Below are 19,367 nucleotides of genomic sequence, written 5' to 3' on the forward strand. Positions count from 1 at the left end.
TGACCCCGGGAGTGTGTGATGGGACGGTGTGGAGGGGGTTTCACACTGTGTCTGACCCCGGGAGTGTGTGATGGGACGGTGTGGAGGAAGTTTCACTCTGTGTCTGACCCCGGGAGTGTGTGATGGGACGGTGTGGAGGGAGATTCACTCTGTGTCTGACCCCGGGAGTGTGTGATGGGACGGTGTGGAGGGAGTTTCACTCTGTGTCTGACCCCGGGAGTGTGTGATGGGACGGTGTGGAGGGAGTTTCACTCTGTGTCTGACCCCGGGAGTGTGTGATGGGACGGTGTGGAGGGAGTTTCACTCTGTGTCTGACCCCGGGAGTGTGTGATGGGACGGTGTGGAGGGAGATTCACTCTGTGTCTGACCCCGGGAGTGTGTGATGGGACGGTGTGGAGGGAGATTCACTCTGTGTCTGACCCCGGGAGTGTGTGATGGGAGGGAGTGGAGGGAGATTCACTCTGTGTCTGACCCCGGGAGTGTGTGATGGGACGGTGTGGAGGGAGTTTCACTCTGTGTCTGACCCCGGGAGTGTGTGATGGGACGGTGTGGAGCGAGTTTCACTCTGTGTCTGACCCCGGGAATGTGTGATGGGACAGTGTGGAGGGAGTTTCACTCTGTGTCTGACCCCGGGAGTGTGTGATGGGACGGTGTGGAGGGAGTTTCATTCTGTGTCTGACCCCGGGAGTGTGTGATGGGACGGTGTGGAGGGAGATTCACTCTGAGTCTGATCGTGTGACTGGACAGTACTGACACAAACACCAGGGACGCTATTGTAAACTCTATACTTTATTTACTAATGGATATGCATTGACTCTCTGGGCAACCCTCAGTCCCTCTTCATCCTCTTGCTTCTCCGCACTGCCACCGCATCGTGCTTCTTCTTCTCCACGTGGATCCAGGTCCTGGGGACAGGAGAGTTCCTGCCTATCCCAGCCTCCTCTGATGCCCTCGCACAGCTTAGCACTTGCCCACTGGAGAGCAGGCCCAGGCTCCGGGCCTCATCCTGTGGGATCCTCCAGCACGCTCTGTCCTCCAGCTTGACGGCCACCTCACCCTCTCCACAGCCATCCCTGAGAGACATGGGATCCTGAGGAAGGAAATGGCCATGAGAAACATTCCCGGCACCCTGGCATGGAGTAGGGGCCTTACCTTCGGCCTGGGCCTCGCTGTGGGCCTGAGCCACTGTTAGGGACTTGATTTGAGTCTGGGCTTCAGCTGAGCCCATGATTTGGGTTTGAGCCTCTACCTTGGCCCTAATTTGGCTCTGGGCTAGAGCTGGGGCCTTGATTTGGGCTTCATCCCCAATTAAGCCGCCGATTTTTCCCTGGGCTTCATTTGGGCCCCTGTTTTGGGTTTCAGTCTCAGTTGAACCCCTCGTTTGGGTCCGGGCCTCACTTGAGTCCTTGATTTGGGCCTGGGGTTCAGTTGGAGCCTTGCTGTGGGCGTGAGCCACTGCTAGGGCCTTGATTTGTTTCTGGGATTTCGATAAAACCCTGCATTGGGCTTGATCATTTGCCTGGGCCCTGATTTGAGCCTCTGCAGTTGAGGCTCTGTTTTTGCCCTGGGATTCAATTGGGCATCTAGTTTGGGCCTTATCTCCAGCTGGGGCCCTGCTTTGGGCCTGACCCAATGATGGAGCTTCACCCTTGGCCAGGCCTTTAGCCTGTCTGTCCTGCTGCCCTGAGGCTGGCCTCCCAGCATCAGTCAGGCCTGGTGGCCCAGTCCTACAGTCTCTGCTGACAATGGGGCCATGTGATCCAGGTTGAGATACCCCAGGGCTGAGGGGAGGGGTATTCTGGAAGGATACCCTCTGGAAGGATTCAGGGGGCAGGACAGTTGGTGGGGGAGGCTGGGCCGGAGCCTGGGTGTTGACTGAGGAGGATGTGCACTGGCTGTGGGCTGACTGCAAGGCCAGGCGCTGGAGGTGGCTGGAGTAGGGGCAGTCCTGCCCCACAGGGGATAGCAGGAGTTCTGGGAGGGGCTGAGTGGCCTCAGGTTGGCGGGCCAGGGGTGGGGAGGGGCAGCGGAGGATGGGGGGCACAGTTGGTCGGCCAGATACAGCCTCCGCTGTCGGGGTCTCGGAATCCTGTGGAGAGGAGAGAGGGGGCGAGTTAGTGAGGAGAAGGAGGAGTGATAGAGTGAGGGGGTAGGTGTCAGGGAGAGTGGAGCAGGAGAAGGTTCAGGAGGGTGAGGGATGGAGGGCAGGTATTAGTGAAGGGGGAGCGAGGGAATTTGAGGGGGGAAGGGGAGAGAGCAGAAGTGAGATGAGGGGAGAGGGATAGTGGGTTTAGTGAAAAGGGAGGTGTGAGGGTAATGGGAAACGAGTTGGGAATAGAGGAGGAGGAAGGTAGGGAGGAGGTGAGCAGCAGAAAGGGAAGGAGGGTGAGGGGCTGTTGCTGAGCAGAGGTGATGGAGGGAAACACAGAGGGGGAGAGGGAGGGAGGGAGAGAGGGAGGGAGAGAGGGCGGTTAGGGAGCAGAGGGCTGGTTGTTGAGGGTGGGAATGATGGGGAGAAATATGGGGTCAGAGACGAGGGGCATTTTGAAAGGGGAGGGAGGGGGTGTTGGCCACTTCGCTCTTCCTCCCTCTTATCTCCGCTCAAAATGCACCATAACTCCCTCAGATCCACACGCTCTCCCTCCTTCCCACCCCCACTCCCTCCCTCATCCCCTTCTTCCCACTCTCCCACTCTCCCTCAATCCATTCTCCCCCTTCCCCAAAATAAAACACAGGAGCAGGATTAGTCCATTTGGCCCATCAACTCTGCTCTGCCATTTCATCATGGCTGATCCATTTCTCTCTCAGCCTTTCTTTGTCCCCTCCTCCTCTCTCTCTCCACTCTCTCCCCTTTCTCTCACTCTCACCTCACCCCTTTCTCCCCTCTCACCCCTCTTTCTCCCCCACTTTATCTCTCTACCTCCTCCCCTTTCTCTCTCCCTCTTCATAACCCCTCTTTCCCTCACCCTCCCATACTCATCCCTCACTCATCTCCCACTTCCCCTTCCCCTCTCTTTCTCTCTCTCCCACTTCCTGTCTTCCTTCCCCCCTCTCCCCTCTCTATTTCTCCCCTTCACACCTCTCCCCCATCTCTCTCTCTCTCTTTCCGCATTCCTCCCTCACCTCGGCCTCCGACGCCAGGTCTCGGAGCAGCTGCGGGAAGTCCAGGGACGCGTGGGGGGAGAGGAGGTCGGACAGGAAGCGTGGGTGGATGATGGTTTCAGTCTGTGAGGAGAGAGAGTCCGAGTTACGCATCACAGAAACAGGCCCTTCGGCCCACCCGGCCCATGCTGACCCAGATTCCCACCTGAGCCCCCTCCCCCCCCCCGTCCGCGCATGGCCCGGATCCCTCCCATCTCCGAGTCTTTTAAACCATGTCAATGTACCTGCCGCATCCACTTCCTCCAGCCACATATAGACCACCTTTAGGAAAAAATGTTGTCCCTCAGGTTCCGATTAAATCTGTCCCCTCCCACTCTTCATCCTCCTCTCTCTCTCTCTCTCCCCTCTCATTCCCTCACCCCTCCTTCCTTCCTCTCTCGCTCTCTCTCTCCCCTTTCTCCCACACTTTATCTCTCCACCTCTCTACCCTCTGTTCCCTTTTCCCCTCTCCCCCTTTCTCCCACTCTCCCTCCCTCTCTCCCCCTCCCTTCCTACTCTCCCTCTCTCCCTTATTTCTCCCCTTTCCCCTCCTCTCTCCTCCCTCTCTCCCCCTACTCTCCCTCCCACTCCCTCTCCCCTCCCTTCCTACTCTCCCTCACTCCCTTATTTCTCCCCTCCCTCTCCTCGTCCTGCTCTCCCCCACTCCCACTCCCTCTTTCTATCTCCCCTCCCACCTTCTCCCCCTCTCTCCCTCCCTTCTCTTCCCCCTTTCTCCCCTCCCTCTTCCTCTGCCCTCTCCCTTCCTTCTCTTCCCCTTCTTTCTCCCCTCCCTCCATTCCTCTCTCTCTCCTCACCCTTCCCTCTCTCCCCCCACTTTTCCCCACACTTCGTCCTGAGTATTGAGCTCGGTTCTGTTACAGGAAAGATGTGATATGCTCTGGTTCTCGGTTCTGTGAGCATTCACCCTGTCTGTGCCCCAGCCCCCACCCCGTGTTTTACACACCACCGAAACTCTCCCTCAGTCTCCTACGCCCCAGGAAATAAAGCCCCGATCAGCCCAGTCTCCCTCCGTAACAGTCCCGGCCACGTCCTCCACGCCTTCTCCAGCCGACGGCATCTTTCCGGTAACGGAACCGATCTCATGCCCCAAGTGACAACACTCCGTGGGTCAGGCAGCGTCTACAGGGCAGAACAGGGTCGATGTTTCAGGCCGAGGGGGGCAGAAGCTAAAATGAGGAGGTGGGAGGAGGGGAGGGGATGGAGTACAAGCTGGCAGGTGATAGGTGGAGGGGGGCAAAGTCAGAAGCTGAGGGGGTGATATACAGGAAGAGGAAATCTGATCGCAGAGGAGACTGGACCCGGGAAGGAAGAGGGACCGCGGTGGGAAGTGATGGGCGGGTGAGGGGGTAGCCGGAATGGGGAATCAGGGAAGGAGGGAGGGAGGGGATGGAAATTGCCTGAAATTACACAAGTCGATGTTCACGCCGCCAGGCGGGACCTGAGTGTGGCCTGGTCGTGGGATAGAGGAGGACGTGGACAGATGCGTCAGGGTGGGAACGGGAAAGCGAAATGAAGTGGGTAGGTAGGTACGGGGGAGTCAGAGCTGTTCTGTCCACTCTATCCCGTCTTTCAGTATCCAGTAGCCTTCACTGAGAAATGACTGGGCCTCCACAGCCGCCTATGGCAAAGGATTCCCCAGATTCGCCACACTCTGGCTACAGAAATTGCTCCTCATCTCTGTTCTAGAGGGACGTCCTTCTTCTCCGAGGCTGTGATCTCAGTCCGCTGTAGGAAACATCACATCCACTCTATCTAGGCCTTCCAATATTAAATAGATCTTAATGAGAGGTGTCCCCCTCCCCTTCTTCTAAACTCCAACGAGTACAGACCCAGGGACTCCTGGTATATTAACCCTTTCACTCCCACTATCATTCTCGTAAGCCTCCGTCTCCAGTACCAGCACGTTCCCCGGCTAGAGGGCTCAAAACTCCTCACACTCCTCCAGTGCCTTATAAAGCCTCAGCACTACATCTTTGCTCTTGTATTCCCGTCCTCTGGAAGTGAATGCCAACATTGCATTTGCCTTCCTCACCACCGACTCAACCCGCAATGTTAATCTTTGGGGACTCCTGCACCGGGACTCCCCGGTCCCTTTGCACCTCTGATTTCCGAATTTGCCCCCCATTTAGAAAATAGCCAAAGTGCACGACCATACACTTCCCAATACCGTATCCCATCGGCCGCTTCTTTGCCCGCTCCCCTCATGCGGAGTCCCCGACCCTCCCCGTTCCTCGACTGTAAACTTGGCCAAGGAGCTGCCAGTGTTCCACCTTCCGGATCGTTAGCCTAGAAAATGCTCGATCCTGCGGAACACCGGCGGCCAACCAGGAAAGGGCCCCTTTCTTCCCACTCTTTGCCTCCTGCCCATCAGCCACAGCTCGATCCATGCTGGTATCTTCTTTGTAGTACAATGGGTTCCTATCTGGCTAAGCAGCCTCACGTGTGGCTCCTTAAGGCCTTCTGAAAATCCAAGTACACAACATCCACCGACTCTCCTCGACACTAACATCCTGCCTGTGAGTTCCTTAAAGAATTACAGCAGCTTTTCCCCTTAACAAATCCATGCTGGCTTGGCCTGTTTTATCATGCGCCTCCAATTACCCCGAAGTTCCTCGCCATACACACCACCCAGGATCTCACATGGTCTGTGCATGTCGGCTGTGTGGTGTAAAAGGCACAACAGCACTCATTTCACCTCAGACGGTTGAAGAAGTCCGGCATGAGTCCCCGAATCCTAAGGATTTCCTACAGGGGCACAACTGAGAGCATCCTGACTGGCTGCATCGCTGCCTGGTGTGGGAACTGTACCTCCCTCAATCGCAGGACTCTGCAGAGAGTGGTGCGGACAGCCCAGTGCATCTGTAGATGTGAACTTCCCGCTGTTCAGGACATTTACAGAGACAGGTGTGTGAAAAGGGCCCGAAGGGTCATTGGGGACCCGAGTCACCCCAAACACAAACTGTTCCAGCTGCTACCATCCGGGAAACGGTACCGCAGCATAAAAGCCAGGACCAACAGGCTCCGGGACAGCTTCTTCCACCAGGCCATCAGACTGATTAACTCACGCTGACACAACTGTATTTCTATGTTATATTGACTGTCCTGTTGTACATTCTGTTTATTACAAATTACTGTAAATTGCGCATTCAGATGGAGACGTAACACAAAAGATTTTTACTCTTTATGTGTGTGGGCGACTCGGGAGCAGTACTTTCAACGGACACGATTAAATATTCCTGTTTCAGTCCGTTAGCGCTAAAAAGCACAACTGCTTCCAAGGACAGTACAGTCAACAGAGATCTCTGAATGCGTTTAAACGAACTATCGCTGCTTAAAACTGACAGAAACAACACCGACTGTGGACGGAAAATGGGATTCCGCGTAAGAGACGTGGCTGCAGGCCAGAGATACAAGTGCGTTTAAGGAAACGGGGTTTTAAACTCCATATTCCAACTACCTTGCTGGCAAACGTGCTGGCTTTGAAAAATAAAATCAATGATCTCAGAGCCAGGGCGCTGAATCGGAGGGACATTAGGACCGCGTGTGTCCCTTCTTTCACGGAATCCTGGTTAACCCCTTCCATACCGGATGCAGCGATCCACTGTACACCGTCAGGATAGATCTGTAGAGTCTCTCTAAGGCAGAGGTGGAGGAGTACGCCTCATGATCAACTCTTCTTGGTGCACAAATGTATCAGTTCTGCTCACCAGACCTGGAATATCCAGCAGTAAAGTGCCGTCCTTTTTACCTGCCACGGGAGTTCTCCGGGGTCATTCTGGTAGCAGTTCACATTCCACCTCAAGCCAACGTCAAGCAGGCTTGAGATGATCTGAGCAATGGGATCAACATGCACAAAACAGCCACCCTAACGCCGTCACTATCGTTTTGGGAGATTTTAACAAGGCCAGTCTGGGAAAAAATCACTAAGCCAACTACCATCAACAAATTACTTGCAATCCCAGAGGAAACACCACACTGGACCATTGCTACCCCTCCAGCAAGCACGCCCTCACTCCAGGAAGCCTGATCACCTGGCTGTACTTCTACTCCCCGAGAGCAGGCAGAGACGGAAGTGGTCCGGTCCAGAACCCGCATTCCGGGTCTTGATCCTGTCCGCGGACTCCGGACTCCGGGTCTTGTAGCCGTCCCTCCTTTCACCCTTGAGCCAATTAGTCACACCTGTGGATCACCGTGGCTTGTTGGGGCTCAAGGAGGCGCACCTGATGCCCATTGGCTGGAGGTATATATAGGGGCTCTGGGACTTGGGGGGCGTTTTGCCTACTCTGTTCCTCTGGTTGCCCTGGCTTGGAGTTCTCCTTGTTAAAGACGAGTTCTTTGAGTAAGTCTGGCAGTCACCCTGGACCTAGTTCCCTTCCTATCTCTTGCCTCTGTCGGGCAAGCCTGGCTGGACAGCCATTGCCCGGTGGGGGACTCTGCCCCTACCTGTCCCTCGCTGCTGATGGGTTGTGCCCCGCGACCTGCTCAGGCCCGTGTTCCTGCCTGGGAGGTCCGGGCCCTCCCAGGAGTTATGCGGCCCGCCCAGTGAACTCCTAGACCTGGCCTGAACTCTAAGACTCTCCCAGAACCCCAGAATCACCTTGAACGTCACGTCCCTCACGCACACCATGGTCACCACATCTTGTCTATTGTTTAGTTGTTCCTGTCCTGCCCCTAGTACTTCAGTGCCTGTGTCCTGCACTTGGGTCCCGCCTCCTGTCCCATTATGACACCGGCAGTGAGGACCAAGAAGGTCTGGACAAGGGAAGCACAGGAGCGACTACAGGACCGCTTTGAATCGGTGAACTGGACTGTGTTCAGGGATTCATCTTCCAATCTGGATGAGTATGTTGCTGTTGTTACCGACTTCATTAAGGCCTGTGTGGATGAGTGTGTGCCCACAGAGACTTACTGTACATTCATTCCCAAACCAAAAGCCATGGATGAACCAGGAGGTACGTCGTCTGCTGAAGGCTAGATCTGTGGAGTTCAAGTCTGGCGACCCAGGCCTGTACCAGAAAACCAGGGATGAGTTGCGGAGGGCTATTTCAAGGGCAAAGAGACAATTTTGAATGAGGTTAGAGGTGACATCAATTGCACGACAACTCCGGCAGGGTTTGCAAGACTTACTTCCTACAAAGCAAAACCCAATAGCATGATTGGCAACGATGCTTCACTACCAGAGGAACACAATGCTTTCTATAAGTGAACACAAAGGACATTGTAGATGCTGTGGTCAAATCAACATGTACAAAAGCTGGATGAAACCAGCAGGTCGGGCAGTATCTGTTGAAACGAGCAGTCAACGTTTCGGGCTGAGACCCTTCGTCAGGACTGACAGAGGGTCTCGGCCCGAAACATTGATTGCTCATTTCAACAATGCTGCCTGACCTGCTGAGTTCATCCAGCTTTTGTGCGTGTCAATGCTTTCTATACACGCTTTGAAAGGGGAAACACAACTACAGCTGTGAAGATCCCTGCTGCACCTGATGACCCTGTGATCTCCGTCTCGGAGGCCGATGTTAGGCTGTCTTTAACGAGACAACCCTCGCAAGGCGGAAGGTCCCGATGGAGTACCTGGTGAGGCTCTGAAATCCTGAGCTGACCAACTTCTGAGAGTATTCAAGGACATTTTCAACCTCTCACTGCTATGGCGGAAGTTCCCACTTGCTTCAAAAAGGCAACAATTATACCAGTGCCAAAGAAGAATAATGTGGGCTGCCTTACTGACTATCGCCCGGTAGCACTCACATCGACAGTGATGAAATGCTTTGAGGTTGGTCGCGACTAGACTGAACTCCTGCCTCAGCAAGGACCTGGACCCATTACAGTTTGCCTATCGCCACAATAGGTCAATGGTAGATGCAATCCCCATGGGTCTCCACACGGCTTTAGACCACCCTGGACAACACAAATACCTATGTCAGGATGCTGTTCTCAAATGTAGCTCAACATTTAATACCATCATTCCCACAATCCTGATAGAGAAGTTGCAGAACCTGGGTCTCTGTACCTCCCTCTGCAATTGGATCCTCAGCTTCCTAACAGGGAAGACCACAATCTGTGCGGATTGGTGATAATATCTCCTCCTCGCTGATGATCAACACTGGCACACCTCAGGGGCGTGTGCTTAGCCTACTGCTCTACTCTCTCTACACCCATGACTGTGTGGTTAGGCATAGCTCAAATACCATCTATAAATTTGCTGTTGATGCAACCATTGTTGGTAGAATCTCAGGTGGTGACGAGAAGGCATACAGGAGTGAGATATGCCAACTAGTGGAGTGGTGTCGCAGCAACAACCTGGCACTCAACGTCAGTAAGACGAAAGAGCTGATTGTGGACTTCAGGAAGGGTAAGACGAAGGAACACACACCAATCCTCATAGAGGGATCAGAAGTGGAGAGAGTGAGCAGCTTCAAGTTTGTGGGTGTCAAGATCTCTGAGGACCTAACCTGGACACAACATATCGATGCAGTTATAAAGAAGGCAAGACAGTGACTATACTTCATTAGGAGTTTGGAGAGATTTGGCATGTCGACAAACACACACAAAAACTTCTATAGATGTACCGTGGAGAGCATTCTGACAGGCTGCATCACTGTCTGGTATGGAGGGGCTACTGCACAGGACCGAAAGAAGCTGCAGAAGGTTGTAAATCTAGTCAGCTCAATCGTGGGTACTAGTCTACAAAGTACCCAGGACATCTTCAGGGAGTGGTGTCTCAGAAAGGCAGCATCCATTACTAAGGGCCTCCAGCACCCAGGGCGTGTCCTTTTCTCACTGTTACCATCAGGTAGGAGGTACAGAAACCTGAAGGCACACACTCAGCGATTCAGGAACAGTTTCTTCCCCTCTGCCATCCGATTCCTAAATGGACGTTGACAGTGGACATTGAACTCTTGAATACTACCTCACATTTTAAATACATATTATTTCTGTTTTTTGCACGATTTTAAATCTATTCAATATACATATACTCTAATTGATTTACTTTAGTATTATTATTATTTTATTTTGTTTTTTTCTTCTATATCACGTATTGCATTGAACTGCTGCTGCTAAGTGAACAAATTTCACGACACATGCCGGTGATAATAAACCTGATTCTGATTCTGATTGTGATTTAAGAAATAAAGTTATTTCAATTCAATTCATACCTCATCTTTAACAATAAACTCTAAAACCTCAGCAACACTGGGGTCAGGCTAACTGGCCTGGTGTCTTGTCTTTTGCCTCCTCCCTTTAACAGGGATGTTACAGTCCTCTGGGATAATCTGCAACTCCAGTGATTCTTGAAAGGTCCATGTGACCATAACACATGGCGAGAATTAGACTATTTGGCCCATTGAGCCTTCTTTCCCATTCAATCATAGCTGACTTATTATCCCTCTCAATCATTCCTCCCCATAACCTTTGACCCCTCCCTTACTAGTCAAGAACCTATCAACCTCTGTTTTAAATAACCCCAATAATTTCCCTCCACAGTCATCTGTGGCAATGAATTCCACAGGTTCACCACCCTCTGGCAAAAGAAATACGTTCTCATCGCTATTCTAATGGTACAACCTTCTATTCTGTGCCCTCTGGTCCTAGACGCCCCCAGCTGTAGGAAATACCCTCTCCACGTCCTCTGTATCTAGGCCTTTCAATATTCGACAGGTTTCAATGAGATCCTCCCTCATTCTTCTGAGCTCCAGCAAGGACAGGCCCAGAGTCATCAAATGCTTCTCATATGTTAACCCCTTAATTTCTAGGACAGTTCTCGTCAACCTCCTCTGGACCCTCTCCAATTCCAGCACATCCCTTCTCCGATAGTGGGCCCCAAACTGCTCTAGTAACGTCTCCACAATCTCTCCAGCTCCTGTTTCAGGACTCTGGAGTGTAGTCCACCCAGTTTGGGTGACTTATCCACAGCTTTCCAGAACTTTGTCCTTACTTCTGGCTGTTAAGTTCTTCTACCCCTGACCCTCTTGAAGAGGGGAGCGGTGAGAGAGGTGGAAGAGGTAAGAGAAAGTGGGTAAAGGAGGGGACATGGGGGGAAGAGAAAGGGAGACGGAGTGTTCTCGGTGACTCCGCTCAGTCCCCAATGTCACCATACGGCCTGAGTGACCCAGATCGAGCCCTGTGACACTGATTGACCCTTGCTGAGCGCAGTTGATCTGCAGCAACTCCAACTGACCACTGGTTGCCCCTACCTTGCTGATGAAGGAGTCCTTGCTGCAGAGTTTCTCGATGTACCTGAGGATCTCGACCTCCTCCTCACAATGCTCCTCAGGAGGTTCTTGAAGGTGAGCCTCGGTATCGGGCGGCGGCAGGCCCAGGGCCTCCATGATCTCAATGTACTGCTCCACCGCCTCGAGGGGGATGGACTGGTGGTGCCCACCCGTGCCACGGGCTGGGGTCTTCGGCTGTTTGTGGGATCGCTGGGATCCTCCTTTACCTCCGGCCTTCCGTCCACCCGGGTCTGCAAGAGGGAATTCATGGGACGGGGGTCAGAGGGATGGCAGAGGGACTTCCTCAGCAATCCAACTCAAACAACCCAACCCAAAATAACTGTATACAACACAACCAGCATGACCAAATACAACATTACACATTCCAACCCCCCAGAACCCAACACCACCCAACCAAACCACCCAACCCAAAATAACTGTATACAACACAACCAGCATGACCAAATACAACATTTCACATTCCAACCCCCCAGAACCCAACACCACCCAACCCAAAATAACTGTATACAACACAACCAGCATGACCAAATACAACATTACACATTCCAACCCCCCGGAACCCAACACCACCAAACCAAACCATCCCAACACAACCCCAGCAGAATCAAACACATCACAACATAATCCAACACCTTCCAACCCACCAGAACCCAACACCACCCAACCAAACCATCCCAACACAATTGAACACAACACAACATAATCCAACACCTTCCAACCCACCATAACCCAACACCACCCAACACAACCAAACCATCCCAACACAATCGAACACAACACAACATAATCCAACACCTTCCAACCCACCATAATCCAACACAACACAACCAAACCATCCCAACACAACCCCAGCAGAATCAAACACAACACAACGTAATCCAACACCTTCCAACCCACCAGAACCCAACACAACACAACCAAACCATCCCAACACAATCGAACACAACACAATGTAATCCAACACCTTCCAACCCACCATAACCAATACGACACAACACAACCAAACCATCCCAACACAATTGAACACAACACAACGTAATCCAACACCTTCCAACCCACCAGAACCCAACACAACACAACCAAACCATCCCAACACAACCCTAGCAGAATCAAACACAACATAACGTAATCCAACACCTTCCAACCCACCATAACCCAACACCACCCAACCAAACCATCCCAACACAATCGAACACAACACAATGTAATCCAACACCTTCCAACCCAAACCCCAACACTACACTACACATAGCCTCAAGATTCTGGGGAGTAGATTTAGGATGGAGATGAGAAGGTACTGCTTTTCCCAGAGAGTGGTGAATCTGTGGAATTCTCTGCCCAATGAAGCAGTGGAGGCTACCTCAGTAAATATATTTAAGACAAGGTTGGATAGATTTTTGCAGAGTAGGGGAATTAAGGGTTATGGGGAAAAGGCAGGTGGGTGGAGATGAATCCATGGCCAGACCAGCCATCATCTTATTGAATGGCGGAGCAGGCTCGACCAGTCAGATGGCCGACTCCTGTTCCTATTTCTTATGTTCTTACGTACTTACACACCAAAAACACAACCCAACACCTTCCAACCCACCATAGCTCAAAGCAACACAACCCAAACTGACCCAGCCCAACCAAACACACCAAAAACATAATCCAACACCTTCCGACCCACCATAACTCGATACAACTCAACCCAAACTGACCCAGCCCAACCAAACACACCAAAAACACAACCCAACACCTTCCGACCCACCATAGCTCAAAGCAACACAACCCAAACTGACCCAGCCCAACCAAACACACCAAAAACATAATCCAACACCTTCCGACCCACCATAACTCGATACAACTCAACCCAAACTGACCCAGCCCAACCAAACACACCAAAAACACAACCCAACACCTTCCGACCCACCATAGCTCAAAGCAACACAACCCAAACTGACCCAGCCCAACCGATCCAACGCAACTCGACACAATCCAGCCCTACACAACACAACACAATAGAATCCAACACATTCCAATTCACCATAACTCAGCACAACCCAACCCAGTACAACTAAACACAACACAAGATGACCTAATCCAATGCAACATAATACAATCGACCTAAGGCAATCCAACCCAACAAAACCCATCCCAACATAATCCAACCCTACAAAACATTTCTCAAACCAACCCTACCCAATCCAACACAATGCTCCCCAAATCTGCCAATCCCCAGCCCACTCTACTACCAGCCTTATCCCCTTCCATCCCGTCCCCAGTACGGCTACCAAACCAGTTCAAACCATCACCCTCATCAACAACCCAATCCGACAGAATAATTACTGCTAGGGTCCATGAGTTGGGGTTTAAGGTCTGGAGCTGAGGTCAGAGTTGAGGGGTTAGAGTTTGGCATTGAAGGGTCATACTGACCTTCCACGACCTGTTTCTCAGGTTTGGCTTTGGTCCTGGACACCAGCTGGACCCCAGGCGAGATCCCGGCCGGCAGTGGGACTGGGTCTGCAGGAGACCATTGAGCGTTCTCCTCCATCTCGAACTCCATGAACCTGCGGAGAGTCGCTTCAGAGTCAGCGCCGCAGCAGAACCGAAGATCTACCACCAGAGCCCAGCACACCATCCCCAGTGGAAACCTGCGCTATGTCAGGACCTCCCACTGGCACGCACCACCGGCCCTTGCACCACACTCCTAGAAGGCGCCTTACATTCCCAGCTGAGACCACCCACTCCAAGCAGATACCAGCCCCACAACTACTCTCTTAGCAAAGACCATCCTCTTCTTTGAGACCAACCCTTCCAACCTCTCTCGGCAGAGATCATCCCAGCAGAACCATCCCCTCCAGCAGAGCCTAGCCCCCTCCCACCACTATCCAGCAGACCAAGCCCCTCCCTATAGAGGCCAGCCCTCCCACCTCTCTCCTGGCAGACCAATCCTCCCAGCAGAGACCATGCCCTCCTAGCAGAGATCAGACCCTCCCACCTCCCTCCCAGCAGACCTGCCCCCTTCCCACTCACTTCTCCGCCATCTCGTAGTAGATCATCCGATCGAAATTGCTGAGGCGGCTCCATTCCTGCACGGCCAAGGGCACTCCCTCCTCGGTGCCCAGCTGTGGTTGGCACTGGGAGAGGGAGCGGAGGACTGGTCTGTGGGGAGAGGCGGTAGGGAAGTGGGGGGGTCATTCCCGTCAATGGCTGTCCCAGACCCACCCTCACTCAAAAAATGATGGGCGGGGCGGTGATTTGAGGCTCTGCATCAGCTGGGTCACGGTGCTGAAGGAGGGCCAATGTGAGATGTGGCACTTTGGGAAGACAAATGGGGGGACAGGACAGGACCCTGCGGAGCGTTGTAGAGTAGAGGGACCCAGGAGTGCCGGTACATAGTTTCCTGAAAGTGTTGTCACAGGTAGACAGGCAGGCACGCTGGCCTTCATCAATCAGGGCACTGAGGACAGCAGTTGGGACGTACTGTTGCAATTCTTCAAGAAGTCAGTGTTCAACCCTGCTGCAGGAAAGATGCCATTAAGCTCGAAAGAGTGAAAACGGGTTTACGAGGATGTTGTCAGGACCCAAGGGACGGAGTTATAGAAGACATTAGGCAGATTAGTACTTTATTCCCTGGAGTGTGGGAGACTGAGGGGTGATCTGTATAAAATCATGAGCAGTTCAGGAAGGGTGAGACGAAGGAACACAAACTGATCCTCACAGAGATCAGAAGTGGAGAGAGTGAGCAGTTTCAAGTTCCTGGGTGTCAAGATCTCTGAGGATCTAACCTGGTCCCAACATATTGATGCAGTTATAAAGAAAGCAAGACAGCGACTATACTTCATTAGGAGCTTGAAGAGATTTGGCATGTCAACAAATACACTCAGATAATTCTATAGTTGTACTGTGGAGAGCATTCTGACAGGCTGCATCACTGTCTGGTATGGAGGGGCTACTGCACGGGACCGAAAGAAACTGCAGAGGGTTGTAAATCTAGTCAGTTCCATCTTGGGCACTAGCCTACAAAGTACCCAGGACATCTTCAGGGAGTGGTGTCTCAGAAAGGCAGCGTCCATTATTAAGGACCTCCAGCACCCAGGGCATGCCCTTTTCTCACTGTTACCATCAGGTAGGAGGTACAGGAGCCTGAAGGCACACACTCAGAGATTCAGGAACAGCTTCTTCCCCTCTGCCATCCGATTCCTAAATGGACATTGAACACCGTGAACACTGCCTCACTTTTTAAATATACATTATTTCTGCTTTTTGCACAATTTTGAATCTATTCGATATATGTATATTGTAATAGATTTACTTATTCAGTATTATTACTTTTCTCTTCTTCTATATCGCATTGACCTGCTGTGGCTGAGTGAACAAATCTCACGTCACATGTCGGCGATAAGAGACCTGATTCTGATTCTGAGGTAGGGTGAGTACACACAGAGCTTTTCCCCAGGGCTGGGGAATCAAAAACCAGAGGGCACAGGCTGATGGTGAGAGGGGAGAGAGGGCCTGGGTGACAACGTTTTCACACGGTCGGTCCACATATGGAGAGAGCTACCAGAGGAAGTAGTTGAGGCAGGCAGATTAAGAATATTTAAGACTATTCAATGAATATACTGCTGGTGGCTGCTAAAAAGACTCTTACCAGGAGATGGTTATACAGGAGAGCCCAACTTTAAACGCATGGATGGAAATTACAATGGACATTTACAAAATGGAGAAGATAACAGCATCTGTTAATCATAAGTTGGAACAATTTGATTCATACTGGGAAAAATAGTTTAATGATGTAACACCTCATAGGCCTGATTTTATTCTCAAAGATCGATGAATATGTTGTAAAAAAAAGGATCACTCCCTACGTGTGCATAGCTTTCTCCTTTCGCTTGTTCTTTCTTTCCTCTCTTTTCTATAAGTGTCCTCATACCTCAGATAAATCAAACACGAGGAAATCTGCAGATGCTGGAAATACAAACAACACACACAAAATGCTGGTGGAACGCAGCAGGCCGGGCAGCATCTATAGGGAGAAGCGCTGTCAACGTTAACAACACACACAAAACACTCCCTATAGATGCTGCCTGGCCTGCTGTGTTCCACCAGCATTTTGTGTGTGTTGTTGTTACCTCAGATAAATAAGTGATTCGTGGCAAATATGACTATATGATATATATGTACAGTATCTGAAATACATCTTTTGGAAATGTTTGTTTGATAATGAACTTCAATAAAAAATAAATTACAAATAAAAGAGAATATTTAAGACTCTTGGGCGGGGACGTCGACAGGAAAAGCTGAGAGGGAAATGGCCAAGTGACAGCAGGCGATAACTGGCTTAGACGGGAATCTTGGTTGACACAGAGTAGATGGGCTGGAGAGCCTCTTTTGCTACTGTTAGACCATGTGCCTCTCTAAGAATCTCTTAGAGGTCTTGAGCGTATCTGTGCCTCTACCACCAAGCCTGGCTGGAAAGACTTTAGTTACGGGGAGAGATTGGACAGGCCGGGGAGCATTTTCTACGTAGTGGCAGAGGCCGAGGGACGACTTGGTAGATGTTTATAAGATGATGGGACATAGATGCCTGGGGTCCATGGACCCCTTGCTGATTGATATTGGTCCATGGCATAAAAAGGTTGGGAACCCCTGCCCTAGGGTTGGGGCATCAAGAGAAGGTAAAGGAGGAGATTTAAAAGGGACGAGAGGGGTAGGGGTTCCTACACAGAGTGTGGTTCATATCCAAAATCAACAGAAGATGGTAGAATCTGTATCTGCCAGGCAAGGCAGGGGAGGGAAGGTGAAGGGGAAGGGCTGGGGCGGACGGGTGGGGTTCAGGGTTGGTGCTGGAGTGGGATTGGAAGGTCAGGGTTGTTCAGTCCCGGTGGCCCCCTCCTCCCCTCTCCCTTTCCCCTCCCTCTTACATGAAGAAGCAGGCGAGGGCCTCTGTGTCAGGGGACTGGGCGAGGTGGGCTCGGGCCAGTCCCTTGTACTGCTGCCACTTCCGGAAGTTGTGGTAGACGCCGCGGGAGTAGCCGGCGGTGGGGGGCGGCCGGGCTGGAGGGGGGTTACCCGGCCGGCTCGGCACTCCCCCTCCCGATCCCTGCGGGGGCCCCACCACCAGGGGCCTGAGGAGCAGGGGGGGCACCTGCCCCCGCCACGGGCGGCCAGGGTCCGGGGCTCGGGGTGGCGGGGGCAGGGGAGGGGGGTGAGGAGGGGTGATGTGGGGGCTGGCAGGGCGGTGGAGGACCACCCCCCGGCAGAGGGTGACCCCGGTGGGCATGCTGATCACCCGGAGGCCAGAGGAGGGGGGCTGCCTCAGCCAGCGGAGAGGCAGGGGGGGCGAGGCCAGGATCAGCGCCCGGGGCGGGTTCCAGTGGCTGGGGCCAGCAGTCGGCTGGAGCTGTGGTGAGGTGGTGGAAACGTGGGGAGGGGGGAGGTGGGACGTCAGGGGTCCGAGGGGCTGGTCCCTCTCACTCTCCCCCCATAGGGGGCCAAGGGGACTGCTGTGGCTCACTCCCTCCATCCTGGACTGGAAGGGTGGGCTTCACCTGTGCAGAGAGGAGAGGGGTTAGAGACAGGCCGTGGTTCCTGAACACCCATTCTAGAACACTCCCCTATCCCGGAACATCCCTCCCTGTCCTAGAACACCGACCCCGGACGTACACCTGCTCTGTCCCAAAACATTTTCTTCTGTCCCAGAACTTCCCAGCCCATCCAGAATATTTCCTCTGCCCCTCCAGCCTGAGACTATTTCTCTCCCCCCAACATTCCAGACCATTCCACTCCATCCTACAGCATCTCCAGAGCCTGTTCACGAATATTCCACCCAACCCTGAATATCGCCACCCCTCCCGTCCCACTCTGTGCCAGTACATCTCCCCTCCTCCCTGAGCATCTACCTACCCCGTCCCAAAATGTTTCTCCCCTATCCCAGAACAACATTCCCGTCCCAAAACACATCACTCCCACCCTCCCCCCGCCTGCCTCTCCTCACCCCATCCCCTCCGACCTCCCTCGCCCACGCTCTCCCTCCCTGCCCCGTCTCCCACTCACCGCGTCCCGGGACAGTTTCTCTCTCGGTTCCGCCGCGAGGTCGGCAACCGGCGGTTCAAAGGAAAACAGCGGCCGCGGGGGCGGGGCCGGGAGAATAGCGACGGGGGAGAGAAAGCGAGAGAGGGCGCGGAGGGAGATGGACATCTTGGGGTGAAGGGAGATGGACACTGTGCGGGGTGAAGTGATATGGACACTGTGTGGGATAAAGTAGGATGGACATTGTCTGGGGTGAAGGGAGATGGACACTGTGTGGGATGATGGGAGATGGACATTGTGTGGGATGATGGGAGATGGACATTGTGTGGGATGATGGGAGGATGGACTGTGTGGGATGATGGGAGATGGACATTGTCTGGGGTGAAGGGAGATGGACACTGCGGGATAAAGTAAGATGGACATTGTCTGGGGTGAAGTGATATGGACACTGTGTGGGATGATGGGAGGATGGACTGTGTGGGATGATGGGAGGATGGACTGTGTGGGATGATGGGAGATGGACATTGTCTGGGGTGAAGGGAGATGGACACTGTGCGGGATAAAGTAAGATGGACATTGTCTGGGGTGAAGGGACTTGGACATTGTCTGGGGTGAAGGGAGATGGACATTCTGTGGGGTGAAGGGAGATGGACACTGTGTGGGGTGAAGTGATATGGACTTTGTGTGGGATAAAGTAAGATGGACACTGTGGGGTGAAGGGAGATGGACATTGTGAGGGGTCAAAGGAGATGGACATTATGTGGGGCGAAGGGAGGATGGACATGGTGTGGGGCAAAGGAAGGTGAACATTGTGTGGAGCGAAGGGAGATGGACTTTGTCTGGGATAAAGAAAGATGGACACTGTGTGGGGTGAAGGGAGATGGACACTGTGTGGGATGATGGGAGATGGACATTGTGTGGGATAAAGGAAGATGGACATTGTGTGGAGCGAAGGGA

The 19,367-nt window shown here is 52.7% G+C and overlaps 1 protein-coding gene across 1 annotated transcript; it reads right to left on the minus strand.

The window, feature by feature from the left end:
* Window positions 1-769: 769 nt before the first annotated feature.
* LOC140716262 (uncharacterized) lies at window positions 770-18,578 on the minus strand. Its single transcript, XM_073028871.1, has 7 exons — window positions 18,435-18,578; window positions 17,303-17,781; window positions 14,412-14,540; window positions 13,812-13,945; window positions 11,358-11,626; window positions 3,124-3,225; window positions 770-2,089 (listed from the first exon to the last, which is right to left on the minus strand). Exons 1-7 carry the CDS (start codon window positions 18,576-18,578, stop codon window positions 830-832), a joined length of 2,517 nt encoding a protein of 838 aa, XP_072884972.1. The 3' UTR covers window positions 770-829.
* Window positions 18,579-19,367: the final 789 nt, after the last annotated feature.

Source organism: Hemitrygon akajei, chromosome 25 (assembly GCF_048418815.1).
Source record: "Hemitrygon akajei chromosome 25, sHemAka1.3, whole genome shotgun sequence".
In the NCBI taxonomy this organism is placed as follows: domain Eukaryota; kingdom Metazoa; phylum Chordata; class Chondrichthyes; order Myliobatiformes; family Dasyatidae; genus Hemitrygon; species Hemitrygon akajei.

Bases quoted from the DNA above. Each gene is read 5' to 3' on its own strand.
- LOC140716262 (XM_073028871.1), bottom strand. From the start codon at position 18,578: ATGTCCATCTCCCTCCGCGCCCTCTCTCGCTTTCTCTCCCCCGTCGCT. The intron at 11,627-13,811 runs GTCAGTATGACC...TCCCTCTTGCAG, and splicing joins TGAGAAACAGGTCGTGGAAG to ACCCGGGTGGACGGAAGGCC. The intron at 3,226-11,357 runs GTAGGGGCAACC...CTCTCCTCACAG, and splicing joins AGGACTCCTTCATCAGCAAG to ACTGAAACCATCATCCACCC.